The sequence below is a fragment of the Pseudophryne corroboree genome, chromosome 4 (assembly GCF_028390025.1).
Source record: "Pseudophryne corroboree isolate aPseCor3 chromosome 4, aPseCor3.hap2, whole genome shotgun sequence".
NCBI lineage: Eukaryota > Metazoa > Chordata > Amphibia > Anura > Myobatrachidae > Pseudophryne > Pseudophryne corroboree.
In genome coordinates this window covers 749,447,955-749,461,369 of record NC_086447.1, presented here as the reverse complement: position 1 = coordinate 749,461,369, position 13,415 = coordinate 749,447,955, and the positions used below count along the sequence as shown (strand labels likewise).

The 13,415-nt window shown below is 44.2% G+C and overlaps 1 protein-coding gene across 6 annotated transcripts in view; it reads right to left on the bottom strand.

Moving 5' to 3' along the window:
- Positions 1-13,415, bottom strand: part of DTD1 (D-aminoacyl-tRNA deacylase 1) — a 404,975-nt gene that overhangs the window by 364,060 nt on the left and 27,500 nt on the right. For all 6 annotated transcript variants that reach the window (XM_063918157.1, XM_063918162.1, XM_063918156.1 and 3 more), the window contains one exon: positions 11,737-11,972. In XM_063918157.1, the coding sequence (XP_063774227.1) occupies positions 11,737-11,972 (236 nt within the window). The remainder of the gene's footprint in view (positions 1-11,736; positions 11,973-13,415) is intronic.

Here is a 13,415-nt window from a genome sequence, read left to right as displayed (position 1 = left end):
GTTTTGGATGTAATCTGGCATCACTATAGTCGACACTGGAATCAGAGTCCGTGTCGGTATCCGTATCTGCTATTTGGGCAAATGCACGTTTCTGCGACCCCAAAGGGGTCTGGACCTGTGACAAAGCATCCTCCATGGATTTCCTCCATGACTGGTTCTTAGACTCAGATTTATCAAACCTCTTAGCCAACTTAGTCACATTCGTATTTAAAACACTCAGCATATTGACCCAATCATCCGTCGGCGGTGCCGACACTGTCACTCTCACAGAACTGTCAGTCTCCACGCCAGCCCCCTCCTGGGAAGAGCATTCAGCCTCAGACATGTCGACACACACACGTACCGACAGCCACAAACACACTGGGCTATAGGGGACAGACCCACAGCAGAGCCTGTTAGAAAGACACAGAGAGTTCTGCCAGCTCACACCCAGCGCCTATCCCAGTTCTGAAGACAGCAATAATACTGCCCAGACCTGCTAGCGCTTTTATCAATATATATAATTCACCAATTATGAGTGCCCCCCCCCCCCCAGTTTTGCACCCTGTTACTTGCACAGCAGTGTGGAGGATTAGGGCCAGCGTCTCTGCAGCCTTCTGTGAAGAGAAAAAATGGCGCTGGCGAGAGCTATGCGTCCAAGCCCCGCCCCCGACATGGCGTGCTTAGGTCCCGCTCAAAAATCTTTATACTGGCGGGGGTCCCCAACAAGTGCCTGCGGCTCTGTTATATTGCTTGCCAGTGTATTTGCGGCCCCCCATGCTGCCCAGAGCGCGTCCCCCCCCTGCGCCCTGTAGTGCCGTGAACCGTGTGGGAGCATGGCGCGCAGTGCGGCCGCTGCGCGGTACCTCAAGCAGTCTTCTGCTCTCCTCATACTCACCCGGCTTCTATCTTCAGGCTTTGTGAGGGGGGTGACTGCGCGGCTCCGGGAACAAGTAGTTAGGCTTACCATAGTGATCGAACCCTCTGGAGCTAATGGTGTCCAGTTGACTAAGAAGCAGAGCCCTTGAACTCTAAAGAAGTAGGTCTGCTTCTCTCCCCTCACTCCCACGCTGCAGGGAGCCTGTAGCCAGCAGTTCTCCCTGAAAATAAAAAACCCAAATAAAGTATTTTTCTGAGAAACTCAGGAGAGCTCCTCAGTGTGCCTCCAGTCTCACTGGGCACAGAATCTAACTGGAGTCTGGAGGAGAGGCATAGAGGGAGGAGCCAGTTCACACCCATTCAAAGTCTTATAGTGTGCCCATGTCTCCTGCGGATCCCGTCTATACCCCATGGTTCTTGAAGCATCCCCAGCATCCTCTGGGACGTATGAGAAAGTACTTTGGGCTGGAGCAATAGTCTATCCTTGTAAATAAATGGTTTATAACCAATACATATGCTAAACGTTAATACATATGGCTACTTACAACAACATTTACTGTACACTTGCCTGTTTCAAGATTAGGAAAAATAATTACAGAAATATGGATAGATTCCCACTATTATACTTAAGTACTGCTTCCATATAGTTCCGCATTCCCTCAAACTTTAAAGGTCTGTTTTCCTAACCATTTCCTACTGTCTACGATCATCCTACCTTACTCCCACACTCAACTTTCAATATGCTGTAGTACAACAGAAACTATATAGGGACTGGCACGTTCATATTTTAAGTATGTTAAGTATTACCTAATGGTATAACTCAGGGACGTGCAGTGAGCTAAATGGCTCAGGAGGCACTGGCTAGCACCAGAGACAGATTTACATGCAATATATGAGCCAAAGAGTACATCTGGGCATTATACACAGGTGCAGCAATATAAACTCCTGGCAATTTTGTGAGTTTTGATCAGAGATGTGCGGAAAGGATAAGCAGGTGATGCCATAGACTTTACTCCAGAGATTTGGCTCTAAAAATTATTCGAATAATGCAAAGAAGATATTTCTAACATATTCTTTGTATTTTTCATATATTTTATACAGTCAAAACTCTGGCACAAACGTTAGTATGACAGGAAAGGCTCTGCTTCACCTGCCTCACCCCACCGCACGTCACTGGACTCCTTTTAGGGACAGTACTCTTATGAGATGGTACTACTGGCCTTTGAGTAAAATGTCCCTTCCACTAATAAACAGGAAGTGGTCTCAATAGGGAACATTGGTAGTATAGCTGCACTGTACAAACCCGTCTTGCAGACACTAGTTCAACACCCTGACAGCTTTCTCTCTAGGCATCAGCGACAAGCCTCATTAACACGCAGGGGCCGTCCTTACCAGGTTCTCAGTCCATCCTACCAAAACCCCTCAGTGATGTAGCCATTCCTTCCAGCACAGGTCCGGCATGTAAGATGCCACTGATAAGTAATTTTCCCCACTGTATTCTCTACTTTTTTTTTTTTAAATGTTTTTATTGAGAATTTTTCAATAATCAATACAAACAGACAATCGGTATCAAAAAGCCATGTAGCATTAGAATTGTACAAATCAGAATGTGATAAGATGGAGGGGATCATAAACCGTCATCTCAAAAACGTATTCTTCAAACAACTCCCCAGAGATATAAAGAATGGCAATACACATAACCAATAAAATAAACAAATTCGAAAGAACATTCAACCACACATTCATACCACAAGACACACAGACGAAAAAAAGGGAAGGGGGGGGGGGGGGGGGGGGGGGAGGAGGAGGAGGAGGAGGAGGAGGAGGAGGAGGAGGAGGAGGAGGAGGAGGAGGAGGAGGAGGAGGAGATCAGGACTCCCCTACCAGTAGCCAAAAAGAGAGTAAATTATTTTGTTTTTCAAAAACATATATTGGGGCAATAACAGAGCAAATAGACAAAATGATCAGTCATCAGACACAGTTTTGTAAGAGGTCATCGAAAGGCCATCAAACAGTTGTAATATATGAGTGCGGTGCAAAGGAGCTAAGGATTCCACCAGGGGGCCCCATTTCTTATAAAAGAGGGTTACTTTGGTACCTAAATCTGGCAAGGTGGATTGCCTCTCAAAGTATAATAGTGTTATCAAAGAGGATTTCAAAACTTCCAACCTTGGGGGAGACGCACAGATCCATTGAGTTAAAATCAGTTTCTTCCCAACTGTAAGAATCACCCATAATAGGGGAATAAAATTTGAGTGAGAGCGAGGTAAGTTCCAGGTCGAAACAAACATGCCCAGAAAGTAATCTGGAGTCAGGGGGATGTTAATACCAAAAGTGTGGCTTATGTACCATTGTACCTTTTGCCAAAACTTCATTATCTTGGGGCAATGCCAGAAATTATGCATAAAGGAGGCATCTGGTGCCTTACACTTGGGGCACCTACCTGATTCCGCAGGAACCATATGTTTCCGCCTTCCCGGCGATATATAGGCTCTGTGTAAAAACTTGTAATGAGTTTCCTGCAGTTGGGAAGAGAGTGTAACACTTTAAATACATTTGGTACAACTTTAAAAAGTATCTGCCCAAGCTACATCCCGGAAAAATCACAACTCCACCTCTGTAACCAAAGTAACCACATCTTATTTAACTTATTACCCGTAGGTAGTAGGTCCCAGTAAATCCATTGGGTCTTAAAACCTTGTTTGTTCGTCCTAGTGAGCAAAGCTACCAGGGGATCAGGCCCATACTCGGACCTCCACACAGGCGGTAAGGACTGGACATAGTGGCGAAGTTGGAGATACATAAAAAAGTCTGAGCAATGAAGTCCAAACTTCTCCACTAGGTCCTGAAAGGAGTACAGAACACCTCCTGGATCAAACACATCTCTCACCACCGCTATACCTTTCTGTTTCCAATTTTGAAACCTGATGTTTTCCAAAGCCGGTGTAAAACAAGGGTTGCCCAAAAATGGAATAAATCTAGATTGCCCAGGTTGTCTATCTAAGGCAAAATTTATGGTCCCCCAAGCTTGGTAAGTATCCCAAAATAGTATATTGTTCTTGACACTTAAGGGTAACAGATTTTTGGGGGTATGTATCAGTGCACGCAGATCATACGGTGCCACAAGGGCTTGTTCAATATCATAGTTAGCATAGGTGGAACACTCTAATAGCCAATCTGAAAGGTATCTAAAAGAAACTGCCCTGGAGAACGCTGCTAAATCCAGTACCGCTAGACCACCATTGGGTTTCATAAGCTTGAGTTTGGATAGGGCTATGCGGGATCGTTTTCCACTCCATAAAAATTTTGTGAATAGTCTGTCATAAGCAAGAAGATCAGCCTTGTTAAGTTGAAGAGGTAATAATTGAAGAGCATAAGAAATCTTAGGGAATATGATGCTTTTTAGTACGGCTACTCTACCTAGTAAGGAGATAGGGAGCGTAGATCAAGAAAATAAAGATTGCGACACCTTAGTCAGGATAGGAGAAAAATTAACTGAATAAAGATTTGAAAGCTCTATAGGGATAAGGATGCCCAAGTATTTAAGTGTGGAAGTGTTAAATGTAAATTGCGACAGGACAGGAGAGGAGGCCATGTGTAATGCGGGGGGGTTATGTGGTAAAAGTTCGGATTTAGACATGTTAATTCTATATCCAGCAAAGGAGCCAAACTTGAATAGCAAGGACATTATGGCTGGTATCGATTTGTGGGGGTCTGTAATAAACAATAACATGTCGTCAGCAAAAAGGCTTAATTTCAATTCTTGATGACCGATAGAAATTCCAGAAAACTGCGGGAGTTCTCTCAAAGCTAAAGCCAGAGGCTCTATAGCTAGGGCGAACAGTAAGGGCGATAGGGGGCAGCCCTGTCGGGTACCTCTATGCAATTGCACTGGTTCAGAGAGATAGCCATTGCAGAGTATACGTAAGCTTGAGGAGGCATACAGGGTCTGCAGCACACTGGAGAGGCCCAGTGGAAACCCAAAGTGTGATAACGTAGTAAACAGATGATCCCAACTGACTAAATCAAAAGCTTTCTCAGCATCTATAGACAATATAAAGTGTGGGTTCTGGTCCCCACTGAGCCCCAACCAGTGTGCCGCAGCAAGGACTTTTCGAATATTGTTAGAGGAGTGCCGCCCAGTGATAAATCCAGTCTGGTCTATATGAATTAAAGAGGGTAAAAGGGGTTTTAATCTGTCTGCTAAAATTTTTGTAAATAATTTGTAATCTACGTTAAGTAGTGAGATGGGTCTATAGCTGCCCGGGAGATTAAGGTCTTTCCCCGGTTTAGGGAGAAGACTAATCATGGCGTCATTAAAGTATCGTGGGATTTTATGGGTACACAAAATAACGTTAAACACGTCCGTAAGGGTTGTAACTATGCGAGAATGTAGGATTTTATAAAATTCCCCTGAAAACAATCGGGACCTGGAGTCTTAACTGACTTCAGAGACCTTATTGCTTTCTCAACTTCTGGAAGAGTAATTGGAGCACAGATGCCATTAGCCAGAGAAGAATCAAGAACCGGTAACTGCAGAGACTGCCAAATAGAAGATTTAGAATCCAAATCAATCTGGGTGGTTACATATATATCCGAGTAAAAACCGGAAAGCACAGCCGCTATATCTCTAGATTCTGTAGCAAGGGAAGCATCAGGGCGTTTAAGCGCCTGTATAAGCGAGTCAGGAGAAACTCCCTTTAATAAATTTGATAACAGTCGTCCGGTTTTATTTCCAAAAGGGTGAAACCTATGATTTTTATGGAAGGCATGTCTATCTCCTAAGGTTTTTAAAGTGGCCTCAGTGGGTTTTAGCTGCAAGGTAGAGACGTCTGGAGGATAATGTGGGTTTCGTCTTAAAAGTAGTATAAGTCTCAGTCAATGTCTGTTGGGCTAATTTAAAAGTGGTAGCAAACTGCTTTTTGCGGCGAGATACAAATTCTATTATACAACCTCGAAGAACAGCTTTTGCGGCCTGCCAAAAAAGTTGAGAGTCAGTTAGAGCCATGTCAGCATTTTCCTTTTGAAAGTCCTCCCAAAACACTATCAATTGTTCCCTAAAGGAAACAGAGGAGGCAAAATCAGTAGGAAATCGCCACCTCCTAAAAGCACCCACATCCAGAGAAGTAGAAAATTCCATCCAAACCAAAGAATGATCAGAGATGGCCATAGGTTCTATACTAGTCTGCACCAAACTGGGGATTAAAGAATCAGACAATAGGAGGAAGTCTATACGTGACAATGTATGATAAGCGGCAGAGAGACATGTAAATTCCTTCTCCGTAGGGTGAAAGAATCTCCACACATCAGTACTATTCAATTGTTGCATTATATATGGAATACCAAGCTTGGGGGGGGATCTCGAGTGTGTGGAAGAATTAGTATCCAGTATATGAGGATATCATATTGAAATCCCCGCCAATAATTAACGGCATAGATAAATACGGGAGAAGTTTTGAAATGAGTAGGCAGATAAATTGTTTAGAGTACTTATTGGGGGCATAAACGGCACAGAAAACATCTCATATTATAAACATCAATTTCCAGTACTATAAACCAGCCTTCTGGGTCTGGGACAGATGTTATTATCTGGATCGGGAGTCGGGATCTGGCTAGAATCATAACACCTCTAGCTTTTGTGGAATAGGGGGCATCAGCAAGAACACGCCAGCCTAAAGTACCCAATTTTTGGGCTTCGGGGGAGAGGAGATGTGTTTCCTGCAAGAGTACAAAATCTAGCTTCAATTTATTCAGGTAAATAAGACATTTTTTTTCTTTTGATCGGTGAGTGTATACCACCGACGCTACATGTCGCTACTTTAAGAGTAGCCATAAATCTGTCTCATATTGAGAAAGACAGACAGTATATAAAACAGTGTAATAATAATATCGATTCGTGAACAGAAAAGTAAGGAAAGACTGGGGGGAACCCAAGGAAGGGGAAGGGGGGGACACAAAACAACCAGACATACCCAGTCACACCAAAACACAAACATATTAACAGTAAAACAAAAAACAGTTTCAGAGAAATCCTTGCTTGGAAAACTCTGAATTCTCTCTTCAAGAGACTTCACTGCAGGCAAGGAAGGCCTTGCACTATGCAGCATTGAGGTACTCACTCCTAGCCACCACCACCTATCATAATCAAAAAAGGCAGTACTGGTTACCCAAACATAAATATATATGACCACAGGAAAGGAGAGAACAGTACGGAGACTGCCCCTGTCTGAAGACATGTCCAGAGTCAGACAAAGTGTACATGACGGCAAGACCACATCCAAAACATTAGGGAAAAATAAAATGACAAGGGCACTGCAGAAACGAACAGCTATCACGTGTAAATTGGAAAATTACACCTTATCCATGAAATTCCTGGGTCAACATAGTCAGTCAACCTCATTCTCGGAACGATTTGCTTCGGAGATATATGCCTCTGCATCCTCAGGAACTGTAAAATCTTTAAATGAGGCACCTTAAAATACCCGCAATCTCGCTGGGTATAGCAAGGCGAACTTACGCCCCGCTTGGGCCAATTTAGAACAGGTAGGGGAAAAAGCTTTACGCAGCCTGGCAAGCTCAGGGGAATAGTCTTGGAACACTGAGCCGAGATTCTTCCCAAATGAGATCCTTCTTCTTACGTGATGCAGACCACAGGGCTTCTTTGTGTAAGAAGTTGAGGCATTGAAACAGCACCGGTCTGGGTCTAGCAGAGGCAGAGGAAGACATACGCGCAGGACCCGTCCTGTGGTCCCTTTCCACAACTAAATCGGAACAAATGTCAGGTATCCCCAATAAATCAGGCAGGGTATTATGCAGAAAGTCATACAACGCGGGTCCTTTGATGGCTTCCGGAAGGCCAATCAGACGGAGGTTGTTTCGCATCGATCTGTTCTCGAGATCGTCCAACTTCGCCCTCACCATTGCATCAGAATCCTGCAACTTGATCATTCCCTCCTTCATGTCAGCTATAGCTTGGAAATTTTCCCCAGCAGTGTGTTCAACATGAGAGATACGTTTAGCAAGTTGTTTACACTGACTCTTTATATCAGTAACTGCTTGTTGCAAAGCTGCAGCATGTGTTTGTTCCTGGAGCAGGGGCTGCACTGTCTGTCTCACTGCTTTAACTATATCTTGGTAGGTCAGAGGGAGGTCAGGGGGCTGGTCAGCATTTGGAGCATGTTTACATGACCTTTTTGAAGCAGATCCGTCAGCCCGTGGTCCAGAGGCAGGGTCCCCGGCATCAGGCTGAGTGGCAGGTGCCATTTTGGATGTGGACCCGCGATCAGGATCGGGCTGATTTCCCCGGCATCCCGGCCAGGAAGCGATCCATACACAAGGGGGGCTACCTGAGGCAGGTATGGGGTGCTGTAAGGGGGTGTTTAGACGCCTGGAAACGGCGTGTAGCAGGGTAGATAGGTGGCTGGCACTGGAGCTGGCTCAGGGAGCTGCTACACCATGCAGCACCAAACAGGAAGTCCTGTATTCTCTACTTTAACCATTACAATCAACCTACAAAACTTGCTGACCTGTTAACTCAATACAGGGCCTAATTCAGCATGGAACACTGCTCCGACATGCTGAAGAAACGGCATCTCACATGCACAAACGCCTCTGCACGATCCACAGGCAGAGGCGTTCGCCGGGGCGGGAGGGGGCATCGCGTCAGTGTTTTGGGATGGCATTGCGGCATTGTGGGGGGGGGGGGGGCGGCGGGACGCGGTCCGGACAATGCAGGCGTATCCAGACCGTTTGCGGGGAGTCCGCGGTGGCTGCGTGACATCACGCAGCCTCTGCGGCCTAAAACATGGCAGGTAGTCATCTGCCTTAGCTACGTAGGCAGAGAGCAATCCTAAACATGCAAGAGCATCGCCTGTTTGCAGGGGGAGGGGGGTACTTGCCTTGTGCTGGGCGTACCCCCCATATCAGAGTAAAGGGTTGTAGGTGTACGTTTTTTGGAAATCTACAACCCATGCTAAATTAGGCAGTTTGAAAATAACTGCTGAAAGGTCCCACATGTTCCCATTGTGAGTTTACAGTGTTACTATGAGAAGCATACAACTAGTGTTGCATTACTGTATGTACTGTATTCCTGAGGTAAAACAAATGTAAAGTGGAATAAAACAAAATGCTAGAACTATCCAAAAGGACATATTTTTTTATATCACCCTGCCCTATCTTATGCAATCAGTCACAAGAAGACTGTAAAGGAAAGGTGATATCCTCACTTCAACTCATAGATGGTGCGACGATACAGTAAGTAGTGCTTAATGGTGTTAAATACTTATAATGGGATTTTTTTTTTCTTTCATAAGCACAGTTTTATTTATGTAAGTGTAACCCTGGCGCTAGTGATGGGTTACTGTGAACTGACAGAGTGTGCCTCCACCCGAGCTATTTGGATGAGTATATTTCCAGGCGAGCTCTAGAGAAGATATGTTGTCAATCCGACTCCTATCTATATAATATATCTATACCCCTTAAGGGACCCCAGTATGATGACCGGGTGACTAATGGAATTACCGTTTTCCCATTCAGGTTCCAACTCCAAGAAACAAACAACTCCACTGGTAAGTATATGTGTGTTTACTTGTTAGCAATCAACTATAGTAAATTTTACAGATCGTACCTTTCATCTTCTTAGAGGGTAGGCCTCCGGATAAGGTGTTCGTCACATTAGCGATCTATTATACAGAAAATAACTGCATGCAATACACACAAAAAACTTAACCATTCAATAGTACAAAGACTATTGACCCGGGTTGGTAAAAAATAACACAAAATGGTACTTATAGCTTATATCATACCAATTATACTATGGTGCACCATCAGTTATCTACACAATAAATACATAACCATAGAATAGTACTTATATGACTTTCTGTACTAGCAGTCTGATACCCTTGGTAAAGTCAGTAGAGGAGTAGGGTAATTAATCCAAGTTAGGGGTTCAGCTGGGAATAATTTACAGAGAACCGCTCCAGGGTCACTGTAGCTCCCTTCTCAAAGAGGGACTGACTGGAATTCCGTCCTTGGGCTTAATGGGGTACTTATATTGGTTATCTCCAATTAGGATTCTTGGTTCGGGTCGATAACATCGGGTATTGTGGATTCCAGATTAAATTGAATGTGCTAAGAATAATAGATTAGTCGGGCCGGACTAGTTCCCAGTAGCTATTCCCGTGCTACTTCCTTAATGACTGTGATTAGTAGTGATGCTACTTAATGGTTCCGTAGTATATCCTGCTTCCACTCACCGTATTCAAGGTAGGGAGATCACTAGCAAGGACTGATGCAGGCTGCAAATTTATATAATGTGTCTGGCTACTGTATCCTCGCCTGCAGCCGTAGGAGTGTGTTGGAGAGGTATGTGGGGCCGGCTATCCTTGCGCCACGTATTGATGCTACGCAATGCTTGTCCCTGAAGTCCGTGGTCTATGCCGACACAGTAGTAGTATGCCTATGCAAATGGATAGTCCCTCATATGGTGAGTGGTATATGTATATAGATAGATAGCTGTAACAATGACATCCACGCTAGATAAGAGAGGGGTTAATATGTAGTCAATTATACTTGTTAGAATTAAGAGACTTAGTGCTTCATATACTGACAGCCCTAGAAGTAATAAGGAGTTCTGCGAGGATGTCTGCGTACTCCCTAGAAGAGCTGCTACTGTAGTCAATGCTAGGCAATGCTATGCTGTGCTTTCCGCTGCTGAGTTTAGTGTCAGGGCTTAGTTTCCTTACCCATACATTATATGTAGGTCCCAACTTAATCCAGGAGGCTCTCTCAATTCCTCCCCCGACTCCTCCTCCAGGTCAAATAGGGAGGAATGTTCCGCCTCCGGGGGCTGTACTCTTGGGTCGGTCCCGACGACCGCCTCTCCTGCCTGCACCAGGTAATCTCCGGCGAGAGCCTCCCTCCGTTCGAGCAGACCCTAGCCAGTCCGTCTCCAGCCGGCCCCCAGTGCTCACTCTACCTGCCAGGCAAGTCGTCACTGCGCACCGGGACTCCCGCACTCCTCCGGGTACTCACGGCACTTCGTCATCTAGCTGCTCGGCACAGGGGGTCAGTCTCCTCTCTCGCCACTCTCCTCAGCGATCAATCCACTACGTCACCGCTTCACTCCTCTCTCTCTCCTAACCGTCCCCGTCCTCGAGCGATCTCCGTTGGGGGTACAGCATGCGATCCTTCACTTTCTAGGCACGAGGGCTTCTAGAAAAGTCTCTCCATTCCCTCTAGTGCCAATGTATTCAAGCTGATCCACTGCTCCATTGTTCAAGGATATAAGATCAGCACCCAACAACCCCATATAATTATACATACTAATAATTAATTAACTGCATATACTCAATATAAATCCTATGGTATATATATATGTATATGTATATATATATATATATATATATATATATATATATATATCTATATCTATATCTATATCTATATCTATATCTATATATATATATATATATATAAGGATTTTCATATTAATAAATCTACTACAGGAATCCTATTGATCATATACCCTAAGGGGCTACATAAGATTAACTAATCTTTGTTATGTACAAACTAAATGAATAAGACTACACTTAGAGATCATCATATGCTTTTCTTTACAAAATATATCACTTAGGGGCTCATTTATCAACAATTGATAAAACTCACTGTGAACGATAAAATGTGTTGCATATGATAAACGGAGCTCCAGCAAGTCAGCTCCTATTGGTCATGTGTTTAGCAACGAGTGTTATCATGCACAACGAGTTTTATCATGCAAAATTAGTTTTTCACTCGTTAATAAATGGGTCCCCTAATGAGATTGTATTAGGAGTATTGTACATTTACAAATTGTTTAAGAGAATTTATATATTGAAATACCTTTGACAAGTTCTGGTTTGTAGGCCTTTCTCATTTGCTGTAAGAAGTCATTGTAAAAGGGCTCTGCTTGCTCAGAAGGCATGGCCAAATGATAGTCTGGCTTGTTTCCCTTTAAGACACACTGCAAGGTAAACTGGCTTACACAGAGCACTTCATACTGCTTGTCCATAACACTCTTAGACCAGTGTTTTCCACTATCATCCTCAAATATCCGGAGGTTTAGAATCTTTCTGATCCTGCAAAGAACAAATTGCAAAATTTAGGTAGTAACATATTTCATTTATTTCAGAAACCATTCACAAATAAGCGGAGAATAGAATAATAAAAAAAATGTTAATTAAATGATTTTTATTTTTTTATTAACAGGTTGTATAATCACTTTGAACAGTGATCTAAAAAAGCGGCACTACCGTATCATTAATAGATGGGCTAGAGTCAGTGTGTGGGATATACACGTTACCAAGAACAAAATACAACAGTGGGGCACAGTACATACATTTTAAAACTGTTCTGGAAACAATGTGGTGTAATATTAATAAAATAAAATAAGAATTTACTCACCGGTAATTCTATTTATCGTAGTCCGTAGTGGATGCTGGGGACTCCGTAAGGACCATGGGGAATAGCGGCTCCGCAGGAGACTGGGCACAACTAAGAAAGATTTAGGACTACCTGGTGTGCACTGGCTCCTCCCTCTATGCCCCTCCTCCAGACCTCAGTTAGGATACTGTGCCCGGAAGAGCTGACACAATAAGGAAAGGATTTTGGAATCCCGGGTAAGACTCATACCAGCCACACCAATCACACCGTATAACTCATGATACTATACCCAGTTAACAGTATGAAAAATAACTGAGCCTCTCAACAGATGGCTCTAAACAATAACCCTTTAGTTAGGCAATAACTATATACAAGTATTGCAGACAATCCGCACTTGGGATGGGCGCCCAGCATCCACTACGGACTACGAGAAATAGAATTACCGGTGAGTAAATTCTTATTTTCTCTGACGTCCTAGTGGATGCTGGGGACTCCGTAAGGACCATGGGGATTATACCAAAGCTCCCAAACGGGCGGGAGAGTGCGGATGACTCTGCAGCACCGAATGAGCAAACTCAAGGTCCTCCTCAGCCAGGGTATCAAACTTGTAGAATTTAGCAAATGTGTTTGAACCCGACCAAGTAGCAGCTCGGCAAAGTTGTAAAGCCGAGGCCCCTTGGGCAGCCGCCCAAGAAGAGCCCACCTTCCTCGTGGAATGGGCTTTTACAGATTTAGGATGCGGCAGTCCAGCCGCAGAATGTGCAAGTTGAATCGTACTACAGATCCAGCGAGCAATAGACTGCTTTGAAGCAGGAGCACCCAGCTTGTTGGGCGCATACAGGATAAAAAGCGAGTCAGTTTTCCTGACTCCTGCCGTCCTGGAAACATAGATTTTCAGGGCCCTGACTACGTCCAGCAACTTGGAATCCTCCAAGTCCTTAGTAGCCGCAGGCACCACAATAGGTTGGTTCAAATGAAAAGCAGATACCACCTTAGGAAGAAATTGGGGACGAGTCCTCAATTCTGCCCTATCTATATGGAAAATCAGATAAGGGCTTTTACATGACAAAGCCGCCAATTCTGATACACGCCTGGCCGAAGCCAAGGCCAACAGCATGACCACTTTCCACGTGAGATAT